The 13,544-nt window shown below is 37.8% G+C and overlaps 1 protein-coding gene across 5 annotated transcripts in view; it reads right to left on the bottom strand.

Annotated features, from left to right (window-relative positions):
- The window catches only part of LOC150085023 (ral GTPase-activating protein subunit alpha-1), a 529,619-nt gene that overhangs the window by 155,447 nt on the left and 360,628 nt on the right, over nucleotides 1–13,544 (bottom strand). For all 5 annotated transcript variants that reach the window (XM_090376739.1, XM_090376741.1, XM_090376740.1 and 2 more), the window contains 2 exons: nucleotides 7,029–7,139; nucleotides 2,087–2,155 (listed from right to left, as the gene is read on the bottom strand). In XM_090376739.1, coding sequence (XP_090232865.1) covers nucleotides 2,087–2,155; nucleotides 7,029–7,139 — 180 coding nt within the window. The remainder of the gene's footprint in view (nucleotides 1–2,086; nucleotides 2,156–7,028; nucleotides 7,140–13,544) is intronic.

Raw genomic sequence — 13,544 nt, 5'->3', positions numbered from 1 at the left:
TATTGATGATCCCGCTCAAGTAGCTGATAAACTGAATGAGTATGAGTATTTTGTATCTATATTTACACGAGGAGTTATTCAAGGAGGGGAATGCCAGAAGTTTATCAAACTCTAACAGGGAGCTAAGTGATTTTGTGATAACTGAGAGCAAAGTGGAGGAGAAATCGTTGAAGTTAAACATAAAAAGGGCACCTGGGGCAAATGGAATCTATCCAGTTATAATGAAGGAAGCAGCAAGAGAAGTAAGCAAACCCTTATCCCTAATTATGAGAGCATCCCTAGAGTCAGGGGAGGTTCCCATGGACTGGAGATGTGGAAATGTATCCCCAATTCATAAAGGGGGTTCAAAGGGTGATACAAAAAGTTAAAAGACCTGTTAGTTTAACTTCTGTTTGGGTTTGTTAAGGGAAGTCTTGTCTGACCAATTTGATTGGATACTATGATGTGGTCACAAAGGAACTGGATGCAAAAAGTAATTTTGATATCATATACTTGGATTTCAGAAAAGCTTTTGATACTGTTGCACATGGAACACTGCTGTATAAATTGGAGCAGTATGGCATTAAGGGCAAGTTACAGCAATGGATAAATTGATGGTTGAGTGGAAGACGGCAGAGAGTGGTAATAAATGGACACTGCTCTACATGGACTAATGTTATTAGGTGAGTCCCCCAGGGTTCGGTGCTGGGCCCATTTTTGTTTTGTGTATTTATCAAAGATATCGATGAAGGTATAACAGGCTTAATATCCAAGTTTGCAGATGATACAAAGGTTGGCAGAGATGTTAATGACACAAAAGACAGTATGCTACTGCAACAGGATCTAGATGTTATTGTTATTTTGGTTTTTAGGAGCATTAGCAATTAGGGCCATATTGCTCCGGGCATATGCGGTGGTCATTCCTTGACCTTTCCACATCTTCCGTATTTGGTGGTCACAGGCTCGAATCCCAGTTTAATCAAGAAGCGTGTGCTATGCACTGCTGCTCCAGTCCACTTGGCTATGGAGGCGCCACAGGATCTAGAAAAGTTAGGCAGATGGGCTGAGTAGTGGCAACTGAAGCTTAACATTGACAAATTCAAAGTACTGCATATGGGTAGCAGTAACCCAAGAGAAAGTACCAACTGTGTGGTACTACGCTCAGGGAGGTAGAGAATGAAAAAGACCTGGGGGTTGATTGTGCAGTCAGATATGAAGTTCTCTGAGCAGTGCAGATGGGCTGCCAGAGCAGATCATGGAGTTTTGTCAATGATATATTGGAATTTTGCTAGCAGAGACAAGGAAGTGATTATCCCTTTGTATAATGCAATGGTGAGGCCACACTTTGAGTACTGTATACAGGTCTGGAGGCCTCATTTTAGGAAGGATGTAGAGTTGCTAGAATGAGTACAAAGAAGAGCAACAAGATTGGTGAGAGGAACGAAGGGGCGCACTTATGAAGAAAGGCTTAAGTTCTGCAAGTTGCAGCATCCGGAAACTAGGCACCTGTAAGGTGATCTGATTGAGGTGTATAAGGCCTTGAATGGTTTGAGCAGGCTCAATGTTGGTAGGATTTTTCCTCTTGCTCAGATTAAGAACCTCAGGGGGCATAGATTCAAATTTAGGAAAGACAGTTGTAGAATAGATGTGCGGAAATTTGCCTTTAGCAACGGATAGTTGATTGCTGGAACAGACTTCCACTTCCATCTGTTGTTGTGGAAGTTGATAGCTTAAATAAATTTAAAGCTGAACTAGACAAACATTTGGAGTGACCAGATGGGTGAAATGGGAAGGGTGTTTTTTTTTTTTTTTTTTTGGCTGATGCTGTATAAGCTTGCTTTCTTGCATCATATGCCTCAACTAATGCTAATGCTAATTTAAAAAAAAAAAAAAAAACCTACTAATGGCATGTATTTTCTTTCTCAGATGGTACATACAAGGGACAAATTTAAATTGGATGGTTGTGATATAGATGTATTAAATTTGCTTTCGGCCAACTGACTGTTTAAACAAATTTATATCCAGTGTGAATTACAGGTAGTTTGAATAAATTTATAGGATTGGAGAAATTAAAATGTAAAGTATTGCTCAACGAAATACTTATTACCTTTTTATCTTCATCTGTAACTGATCCCTCAGGACTGGGCAGTAAAACTGATAAAGTAGAAGAAATTACCTAAATAAATAAATAAAAAAAAAAAAAAACGTTGCTAAGACATATCAATATCAAAGATAAACAAACCTGACTGTAATATATTTAACTATTAGTGGGTAACTTGCAATCAGTGAGGTGTATAAGCCATCATCTGGCATTTTTTTTTTGAAGATAATGAGCAGATCTGAACCTAGAAAAATTATTTACCCCCAAGAAATTAATATTATTTCATCAATACTTGGATTTCTATTATCAAAAGTACTGAAAGATGTATATACATTTCTCAATGTGGTCTGTATATTTGTTCAAAGAAAGTTATCAATAAACAACATTACATCTGTTGTCAGACCAAATTTTTGAGATTTAGTGCTGTAGATAATTTATAATTAAATATCCTGTTCAGTGAGTCCATCAATTCTCCTGAAAATGGTTTCATTATAATACTTGATAATGGAAAAGTATAATCAGCTATCTGTACATAAAAGGAAGAGTCCATCAAAGAGCTTTTGGTCTTGGCAAATCTAAACCATTAATTATGAACTTTTTTTTGGAAACTCAGTATTTTAAGAACCATTCCAGCTGATATTCCACCCTGACAACCAATATTTTAAAATAAAATAATAATTTGCATTCAATAATACCAAGTAATGACGTTAACAACGGTATGTGACTGTAACAGGATCTAGAAAAGTTGGGCAGATGGGCTGAAAAGTGGCAACTGAAGTTTTAACATTGACAAATGCAAAGTATTGTATATAGGTAGAAGAAATCCTACAGTAATGTACCAACTGTGTAATACTACACTTAGGGTGGTAGAAAATGAAAATGACCTGAGAGTGATTGTGCAGTCAGATACGAAGTTTTCAGAGCTGCTCTAGCAACTTGTCTGCACTAAGTGCAGACAAGTTGCCAGAGCAGCTCAATGTCTGGCAACTTGTCTGCACTAAGTGCAGACAAGTTGCCAGAGGGGTCTTGTCAATGATATATATATACATATAGGAACTTTGCTAGAAGGGATAAGGAGGTAATCCCTTTGTATAAGACAATGGTCGGGTTACACCTTGAGTACTGCATACAGGTCTGGAGACCTCATTTTAGGAAGGATGTAGAACTGTTGGAATGGGTATACAGAAAAGGGCAACAAGATTGGTGAGAGGAACAAAGGGGTGCTCTTACCAAGAAAGGCTTAAGTTCTGAAAATGGCAGCATCTGGAGATGCAAGGTGATCTGATTGAGGTGTTTAAGGCTTTGAATGGTTTAAGCAAGCTCAATGCTGATGGGATTCATCCTCTTACTCAAATTATACACTGGGGGGGGGGGGCATAAATCAAATTGAGGAAAGACAGTTGCAGAATAGATGTGTGGAAATTTGCCTTTAGCCAGCTGGTAGTTGACTGCTGGAACATATTTCCATCTGTCATTGTGGAAGTTGATAGCCTAAATAAATTCAAGGAAGAACTGGACAAACTTTTGGAGTGGATGGAGAGGTGAATGGCAAGTGGTCCTCCCCCCCCCCACTTTTCGTTTTGGCTGATGCTATATAAGCTTGCTTTCTTCCATCACATGCCATAACTAATGCTAATACTATGCTGAAAGGATCATTGTAAAGGTGTCGGTCCATAAGTAATGCCTCTTTGTCTATAAAACTATAAAGACAGCAGCTACAATGTTGAAATTCATATTATTTATCAAACAAACACTGGGAAGCATTTATACATTATTATATGCATCCACCTTGTTTACTAATACATTCTTCTTGAAAGGGTCCAAAGATGGGTAACTCGCCTTGTAAGATCGGCAAAAGGGCATCCATATAAGGAAAGACTTCGTATATGTAGCTTGGAAACTTAGAGAAGACTTGATTGAGGTGTTTAAGGTCCTGAGAGGCATAAGCAAAATGAATAAGGACCAAATTTTCATGGCTATAAATGATACTAGAACTAGGGGCCATAATTTCAAGTTATGGAGAGAGTTGTTTAGACTGGATTGTGGGAAGTTTTATTTTAGCCAGCGAGTTATAAATTACTGGAATGAGTTACCTACATGGGTGGTAGAGGCTGACAGGCTGGGGAAATTCAAAGGTCAGCTGGATAATTGCCTACGGGAGGAGGGAAATTCATAGATTGTCCATTTCCTTTTCTCTTATTAATTATTATTATTATTTTTTAAATTTTCTTCTTATTATTATTAATTTTTTTTTTGTCTGGTGCAGCATAAGCCAGAGGCTTCCTTGCACCATTTGGCCATTATTAATATTAATACTAATTTTGGCCATCTTTCTTTCCAGCTCACATATGCACTATAGTAAAAGGATGGACCCTGCTGTTGAAGCCAGCCACTCACTGTCTTTTTCAGCTCCTTATCACTCAAAGAAGTGTTTTCCATAAAGATATCTCTTTATATGTCCAAATATAAAAAAATATATGGAGCCAGTTTTGCCTGTGCACCCTAGCTCTGCAATTTTCATCTGTGTCATAGTATGTGGCTAGTTATTATCACAGTGCAATGTGATCTGGTATTCTGTTAACGCTTTCCTTTTTTGTTTTGTAGCCCAAATAAGCTTATGAAGTGTGTGGCAATACCTTTCCTTGTTTATAGTCTGACTTCTCTGTCTCTCTTTCAAAAAAATCAACCAAAATTGAGCCCTTCTTCTGTCTTAAAACACTGTGGACATCAATTTTTGTGATCATCTGACAATTTGAGGTTTTTTCCTTGACTGGAGATGGAGGTGTCTATTCCATAGGCTGGTATTTAGATAAGAGCAGTAGCAAACTACAAATTCTGAGTTCCCCTCATAAAATTCATTAATCAGCCCAATGTGCACTTCCCTTAGCCCACCTACAGTGGTTGACCTGGCAATATCACCCAGTATCTTCCATTATCACCCTTATTCAGTTTTTCCACTGAATAAGGGTGATAATGGAAGATACAAGTCTCGCCACCTGTTATCAGACCTTGAAAAAAATCTTGAAAGTTATTGCACTCCTGCAACAGGTCTTGGCTAATCACCTGCCTGGAGAATTTCGTTTCTCTTGTCAACAACTTGGGTACCCATTTATAGCATATTTTCCTTTAATCTAATGTTTCTAAAATGGTTAATACATTTCTCTTTGAACACTCTAGTGCTTTCATCATTGCATATGTGGTTAGTGTTCCATCTTTTTGGATCATTTCATCCAAGGGCGCCTCCGTAGCCAGGTGGGAAGGAGCAGCAGTGCGTAGCACATGCTTCTTGATTAGACCGGGGTTCGAGCCCGTCACCACCAAATACGGAGTATGCGGAAAGGTCAAGGAATGACCACCGCATATCCCGGAGCAATATGGCCTTAGTTGCTAATGCTCCTAAAAACCAAATAACAAACAAACAAAACAATTTCATCCAAAATCTTAGTGTTTTCTTCAATGCAACAGATTTTGGTCTTCTGCTCCCTGGCTAGTCACAAATGTCAGTGAAAATGTGCAAGCCATCTACAAATATTGCATATATCAAGGATCTTGTTGGAATACTTCCTCAATTTTTAATGAATTTGGACAACTGAGTTTTTATTCCGGCTTGAAAAGAACTCCATCACTGACTGCTAGTATTAGTATTAATAATGGCCATATGGTGCAAGTAAGCATATGGCTTATACTGCAGCAGCCAAAAAAAAAAAAAAAAAAAAAGAAGAAAAAGAAAAAGAAAAAAGTAATCATAAGAAGCAAATAAAAATAAAATAATTAATAAAAGAAAAGGAAACAGAACCTATGTGTTTCCCTCCACCCGTAGGTAACTGATTTGTTAATCTATATTATATTTACCTTATAAATGTAAAATTTATTTATCTATTTTAATTTCAGGTTTGTACTTTATTACAAGCACTTTGAATAAAATTTCTTAACATAGAAAAACATCTAGTGCAGATCAGTAAGGTGGAGAGGAAATTGATTCTCATGGCTTTTGTATTTGCCCCCTAAGTGGCATACCAGGCATTTCCATAGTATGCAGATTGCTGCAGAAAAACGTTGGCCATTCTTAATTTATACCACTTTACCAGAACATTTGGGGTGGGGGGGATGCATCTCAGCTGGTATCCCACCTTCTGCCTTCTATCTGAGGGTGAAAAAGATGATCACAAGTGAACTGCACCACTGTTACAGTAAAATGTAGTTGACTGATGATTGTCTATCCATAAAAAAAAGTTTCTTTTTTTTGATGGAAAAAAAAGGGGGGGGGGTTTACTTTGCAACGAATCATTACAAATGACGAAATATGGCTACAGTATTTTGAATCTGAATAAAACAATAATTTTTTGAACAGTACCATTCTTTATCACCCAGACTCAAGTTTGATGGGAGCCAAGCAAAATACAGCAAATAGCCACTGCTGTTTACACTTCCTCGGGTATTCCTTGCATTCATCAGATTCCACAAGAATACTTTTTCATTTCCAAGAAAATTTTTGCATTGCAAAAGAAGCAGCAACCAGATGTTAAGGTGAGGTCTGCTGATTCTGAATGACAATACTTCCTGTCATGAGGCCCATATGATGACTGAATTGTTGCACTGGGAACTTTTATCCCACCTTGCCTAGTGTTCAAATCTTAATCCCCCAGATTCTGATTTGTTTTCACAGTTGAAGGAGCCTTTGGGGAGGGGTAAGAGATGAAAATTTCCAACCTTAGACAAACTCAATACAGCTGTGAAAAACACTGCATAAGTACCTACTACAAAAGGAGACATGACAGAATTTGCAATTTTCCCCAATGAATTATACTTCGTTCAGATTTAATAAACTACATCATTTACAAACACTTGTGCAAAATTTACTGAATGGCCCTTGTACAAATATGATTATATATATTACAATATAAATATATTCATATTTTGACAGAATCCAAAAATATGCAACACCTACCTCAATAATCTTATGGGGTATATCAGGATACTGATCTAACAGAATGTTGACATGATGACATAACAGAAGTAAAATATCAGATGCAACCTGTGCTACAAGCTTACTATTGAACTATAAAAAATAAAAAAAATTAACTGTATACATAAAGGTAAAAATTCAAATAAATTTTTTTTTTTTAAATATTCTAAATATGGATGCAATAACTGCAATAACATTTTTTTTTGACTGATGCTGTACGAGTTTGCTTCCTTGTATAATTTTCCCAGTACTACTATTAATAATAATAATAGTATTACAACAGGCAGTTGCCTATATACTAAAGAGGTTTTGGGCAAAGATACCATGCTAAGAGACAAGATCTCGTTTTCTGCTGATGATATCTGCAAAGCCTTGAAATTATATTTAGCATGATCGTATTCAACAATTCTCCATACAAACAGATTCAAGTCATGGCTATGGGGTACCCATAGCCATGACTTGAATCTGTTAGTATAGAGAATTGTTGAATCATGACTTGAATCAGCTACTACATGGTAATATTGCTATGGAACAATTTGAAACAAACATTTTTGAATCTGCCAGTACTAATCAGACCTTAACACAGGTATAACAATAATGCATTTGTAGTCATTCCTCAGGGTTTGGAAGTACTGCTCCTGCAGTATCTTAATTTTCTCTCTTTCTCTCTGTCCTCATCCAATTTCACTGCCCTGAAAATTGAAGTTCATTATGCACCCCCTTATCCGAATATTCTAGTTTGATGTGTAGTTCTGCTTTTTGAAACTCCAATATACATAAAACCCATGACTGAGAACAAATTTATTTTGTAGTTTGGATATGCTCCTGGGCATAGCATCATTCAATCGGACATGTATGCATTTCAATTTCATTACTGAGAAAAAACATCGAAATTTTCACAGGGCAGATCTGATAAAGTGTGAATAGTTTTGAGCTATAGACACAATGTTAGAGTTCGTTCAAATTCTGCATCACTCAAAAATGAATTTGCCTCTAACACTTATACTCCCCACTATCAGGTCATTTTTGAGCATCTCATAAGGATTCTACACAGTTATCATATTGGATGTGTGCAGCTTCCTGGCAGGGGATTGTAGCAGCATTGGCACATTATGCCTGCATTATATGTACTATTATAATTTCATTTCCTTCCTCGTTTCCTTTTCTCTCCCTAACTCCTGATGATGAGAGCTTTGTTGATCAATTCGGCCCTGGAAAGATTGTGCAAGGCTCAAGGTGTAGAATTTTTTTTCAGCCTGGTCTGAACTTGTTAACAGGAGAGACTGCTTCTACAGGGATGGGATACACTTAAATAGAAAGGGTGCAAGAATATTTGCTGATGCTATCGAGGCAGTGTTAGATGGATCGGAAAACTGCTAGTTTCGGGGGATTCACAGACTAAAAGGTTAAAAGTAGTCGCAGGAAGAGGTGAAGGTGATTCTTGCACTGCTTCTATTGGAATGAGCAGCAGCCTGGAAAACAAGATGCAGGATATTTCAGAGACTGCTGGGAGTCATTGCGGTACAAGTAAACACATGGATTGTGTTAGGGTAACTAAGAATAGAAACAGGTCCATGTATACTTGCGTGTACACCAATGCTAGCAGTTTGGTAAATAAATTTGATGAATTTGAGGTATTGCTCAAAACATCAAAGGCAGATATCGTTGGGATATCAGAGATGTGGTGTCACACAGATATAAGGAATGCAGAACTGGAATTTGGGGAGTACAATGTGTACAGAAAGGATAGGAAGGGAGGAGGGGTTATGCTATTAGTTAAGAAACACACAAAATCCAAGGAAGTGAAGCCAGTCGACATCGCTGGACAGTTCAGTGTCGAGTCAGTTTGGTGTGACATAAGCATTGGAATATGAAAATTGAGAGTAGGAGTGTGCTATAGGCCTAATGACTCTGATGAGTATAATAAGAAACTGTACAGGGAAATAGTGGGCCAGTAAATCAGAGAGTCCTATAATGGGGGATTTTAATTTCAAAGATATTGACTGGAATTTGTGGGTTGGCCATTCACACACTAACAAGGCTTTTGTGAATTTATTGGATGATTGTTTTCTACAGCAGGATGTTTGTGAGGCAACCAGTGGAAGTAATACTCTTGATCTGATTATCAGTAGTGATTCTTAATGCATTAAGAATCTGCAGATAAAGGAACCACTAGATGGCAGTGATCACAGTGTGCTGAAGTGGGATTTACTCAAAGAGGTAACTACCATCAGGGGTAAAGGGAAGGGTTTTTGCTTTCGTAAAGGCGACTATGATGGTCTGCGGCAGTATTTAAATTCTATGCAGTGGGACCAACTGATGATGTTACCAAAATGGGAAGCATTCAGAGAACTTATCTTGGAAGCTACTAGGCTTTGCAAACCAACTAAGAAATATTGTCCAAGGTTTATGCCTAAATGGATGTCAGATGAACTAATGAGACATATGGCAGAGAAGAAAAATGCATGGGATACATATAAATTAACATGTGACACAAGCCTATGATAGATATAAGCTGGTCTGTAATCAAGTTACAAAGGAGGTTAGGCAGGCGAAGGTGGATTACGAGAAATCTTTGGCAAAAACCCCGGGGGCTCACATCTGGTGAGTATGGGCTTGGCACACCCAGGGTCCTGAGCTGGATATCATCATTCTTCTCTTTCTTTGTGATCCCCTTCTACTTTTGTCTCTCTCTCTCTCTCTCTCTCTCTCTCTCTCTCTCTCAGGGTAACTCGGGAACTTTTTTTTTTTCCTGGTGCAACATAAGCCTCAGGCTTCCTTGCATCATATGGCTATTAATAATAATAATAATAATAATAATAATAAAGGATGCAAAGAAAAACAGCAAAGAGTTCTTTATTTATGTAAACTCTTGAAGGAAGGGGATGAATCAGATTGGTCCATTTGATATTGATGGTTCAACTGTTGATGATCCTGCTCAGGTAGCTAACAAACTAAATGAATATTTTGCATCGACATTCACACATGCTTGCTGTTTTTCTTAGCATCTTTTGCCAAGGATTTCTCGTAATCTGCCTTCGCCTGCCAAACCTCCTTTGTAACCTGATTACAGATTAACTTATATCTGCCATAGGCTTCTGAGTCGCTTGATAATTTATATACACTTTTCCCATGCATTTTTCTTCCCTGTTACGAGTCTCATTACTTCATTTGACAACCATTTAGGCCTAAACCTTGAACAATATTTCTTAATAGGTATGAAACTTTTAGTAGCTTCCACGATTAATTCCTTGAATGCTTCCCACTTAGAATTTACTGTTGGTAACATCGTCAGTTGATCCCACTGTACAGAATTTAAAAACTGTCGGAGACCACTGTACTTGCCTTTACGGAAGCAAAAACCCTTTCCTTTATCCGTTGGTAATTAAATCTTTAAGTAAATCCCACGTCAGTACACTGTGATCACTGCCACCTAGTGGTTCTTTTATCTGCAAATTCCTAATACATGAATGATCACTGCTGATAACCAGATCAAGAGTATTAATTTCTTTGGTTGCCTCTCGAACATGCTGCTGCAGAAAACAATCATCCAATAAATCCACAAAAGTCTGACTAGTGTGTGAGTGCCCAACCCACAAGTTCCAGTCAATATCTGGGAAGTTAAAATCCCCCATTATAAGACATTCTGATTTACTAGGCCACTCTATTTCTCTGTACAATTGTTCATTGTACTCATTTAAGTCATTAGGCCTATAACACACTCCTACTCTTATTTTTGCTTTCACAGCACACATGAGAAGATTTCCGTCAGATGAATTTTGTCAAGAGTCAGCTTGTAGATCAAGCCCTAGAGCTTCCGGTGCATAGTTTGTTTAACTAAGCATTCCTAAGCGGAGCATTTTTCTTCGTAAATATTGTTGAAATATGTCCTCGCATTTTTGTATATTTCATTCAATCAGTTTATCTCATATTCAGGTCTACCATCTTTCCTAGCTCTGAACATCTTGTCTTGCACTCTTTGTATGATTCCTTAGAAGAGAAAGGTTCTGGCACCACCATGGACCTGAATTTTGTCTTCTCTGTTTCTTCTTAATCGTCTCGTCGCATATTTAGGTGATGATTGCCATCAATTCTTTTAGATGTTAGTCCAAAGTAAGATCTGTCAAATTTGTCAGTTTTTCATCCGTGAATTTTTCCTCAAGTAGTTTATCAAAAGGATTCCAATTGATTAGTCGAGTTTTGTATCTGGGGAAGTCATGAGCGACTCTCAAGGGTGCTGTGCTTCCATTAGATATTATAGCAAAGGTTATTACATTGTGGTCGCTTACCGACCAAAAGGAGTGAACAGTCCAGTTTTCTATGCATCTCCCGAATGTTGTATTCGACAGAGTGACATCTATGTAAGACTGACCAGAAGGAGATGAGTAAGTGGGCAGATGCCCAGGGGAGTTCCAGACAATCAATCCATTAGTTATGAATTCCTCCAGTAATTTACCTTTATTATTCGTTATGGGGCTGTTCCACATGGTGGAAGAAGCATTTGCGTTGGTCATAATAATTATCTTTTTGCCTGATAACCTAATTAAAGCTGTCTCAAGGAAGTTTAGATAAGGTTCAATTTGTTGAGAATGCCGTGAGCACTGCATGTAGATTGAGATGAAGAACATTTGTCCAAAACTAACTTCCAAGCATGCACATGCCACATGCTCGGAGCAGCGACCATTTACCCTTGTGATCGTGATCTGCTTGTCCACTATAAAGAGAGCTGCCCACACCCTTTGCACCCTGTCCTGTAACAGATACATTAGAGTGAATCACCCTACAACCGTTTGGTAATCCTTTAATTTTGCCTTTTTGGAGCATAATTCCTGAAGTCCTACTATGTCAATTTTATGATCCGTAATTATTTTGGAGATATCAGATTGCAGATGCAGAACGTTGGCAGTTTAACTGTAATGTTCTTAATCTCGGACCATGCTGTACATTTTTTATCTTGCTGAATGTAATTTTTGCTAGATTTGTGACCTCCTGAGCTCGCAAGAACTCAGGACACTTTGAGTCACAATATGACTGATCTGATTTCCTCTTTTTTTATTTTGCAGTTTGGGCAGGTAACATGTGATTCGGGAGTGGGACAAGACCCTACTGATGACCTTGCAGTCCACAATGCCCACATGTATAGTTCTGCTGTCTACAATATCTAGTTGAATGACCATAAGCCAAACATTTAAAACAAAGCGAAGCAATAATAAAATCCTTCACGTTGTGAACCGACCAGCCCAGGTAGATGCGAGCGTCATCTTTTAATATGATTCACCTGATATAGGCTGGAACTTCAATTATTCAGTGTTTGTTGTTTTTAGCAATAATCTTAAACCTCACCTTAACCTCCTTTCTGAAATCTTCTTCACTAACATTGTGCTCACCCAAGTTTTTGACATACAGATCCTCCAAGAATTCTTGGTCTGATGTATCTTTTGTATGTCATAGAGTATCACAGTCGGGTTTAGTTTTCGGGACAAGTCTACAATTAATTTGTGTTCCCCAAATTTTTTCTTTAACTTTTGTGATAGATTTTATTTTAATCTGTTTAAGTTTGGATTTAAAATTCATTGCAATCACCTGTTTAACTTCTCCACTCGTTTTTAATTCACACTTTCCACTAGCATTAATCAATACTACATGCTTTGACTGAGTTTCTGAGGGAATCAGTTCAGCACCAGTCTTTATGCCTACGCTCGCTGCAGCCATCTTAGCATAAGTGGCCACAGGGGTGGACATAGGCAAAACTCTTACATCTAAATTTGTTTTTAACCTCTCATTATCAACGGTGAGATCAATCACTAATCGTTCCATATTTTACCATACTGTTCCAGATTTTACCATCTTCCACCACCATTCAGAGGAGATAATGGTGGATCCTGACTTAAAATATCTAGAAAATTATTTTTCAGCACACTTAAGTAATCTAAATTAAGCATACAGTTCGAATGCCCTGACTATTTACTGACTGAGAATCAGCTGCACCTTCAGGTGATCCCAGTTGAGGTAATTCCTTTCCTAGCATATATCTATAAATTCGTCTAAAGGTTCTTTCATCCCAGTATTTAGAAAGTCTGAAGTTAATGTTAGATCTCCAGGCATGTCCAATAAAGAATAATCATCAGACATCATTACACTGGTTAACAGTTTTCCTGTTACAAAACTAAACCACACCTGGAAGAAACACCTGATTTTAACTTAGTCCAATTAGCTGTGAGAGTTTTTATTCACACCATGAGCAGTCCACAAGGAGAATTAGGATTAAGCTATTTCTGGCTCTGCTGTACAGCAGTCACTGTCTTTGTCCTTGCAATCAGTCCAGCAAGGTAAGATCAGTTCGAATAGGGCTACTTGACCCACATGCATTTGCTTGGCATGTTAATCTGGATATGGTTCGTTTTACAGTAGGAATGTACTACAATTGTCTTTCCCATACTGTTTCAAGTTCCTTATTTATGTGAAGGCAGTGGAGAAGCTTCAGGCAAAGATTAACCT

Source organism: Mastigoproctus giganteus, chromosome 6, assembly GCF_048544385.1.
Source record: "Mastigoproctus giganteus isolate SK-2022 chromosome 6, ASM4854438v1, whole genome shotgun sequence".
Lineage (NCBI taxonomy): Eukaryota > Metazoa > Arthropoda > Arachnida > Uropygi > Thelyphonidae > Mastigoproctus > Mastigoproctus giganteus.
The sequence above is the reverse complement of the archived record's forward strand: the minus strand, read 5'-3'. Positions and strand labels throughout refer to the sequence as shown.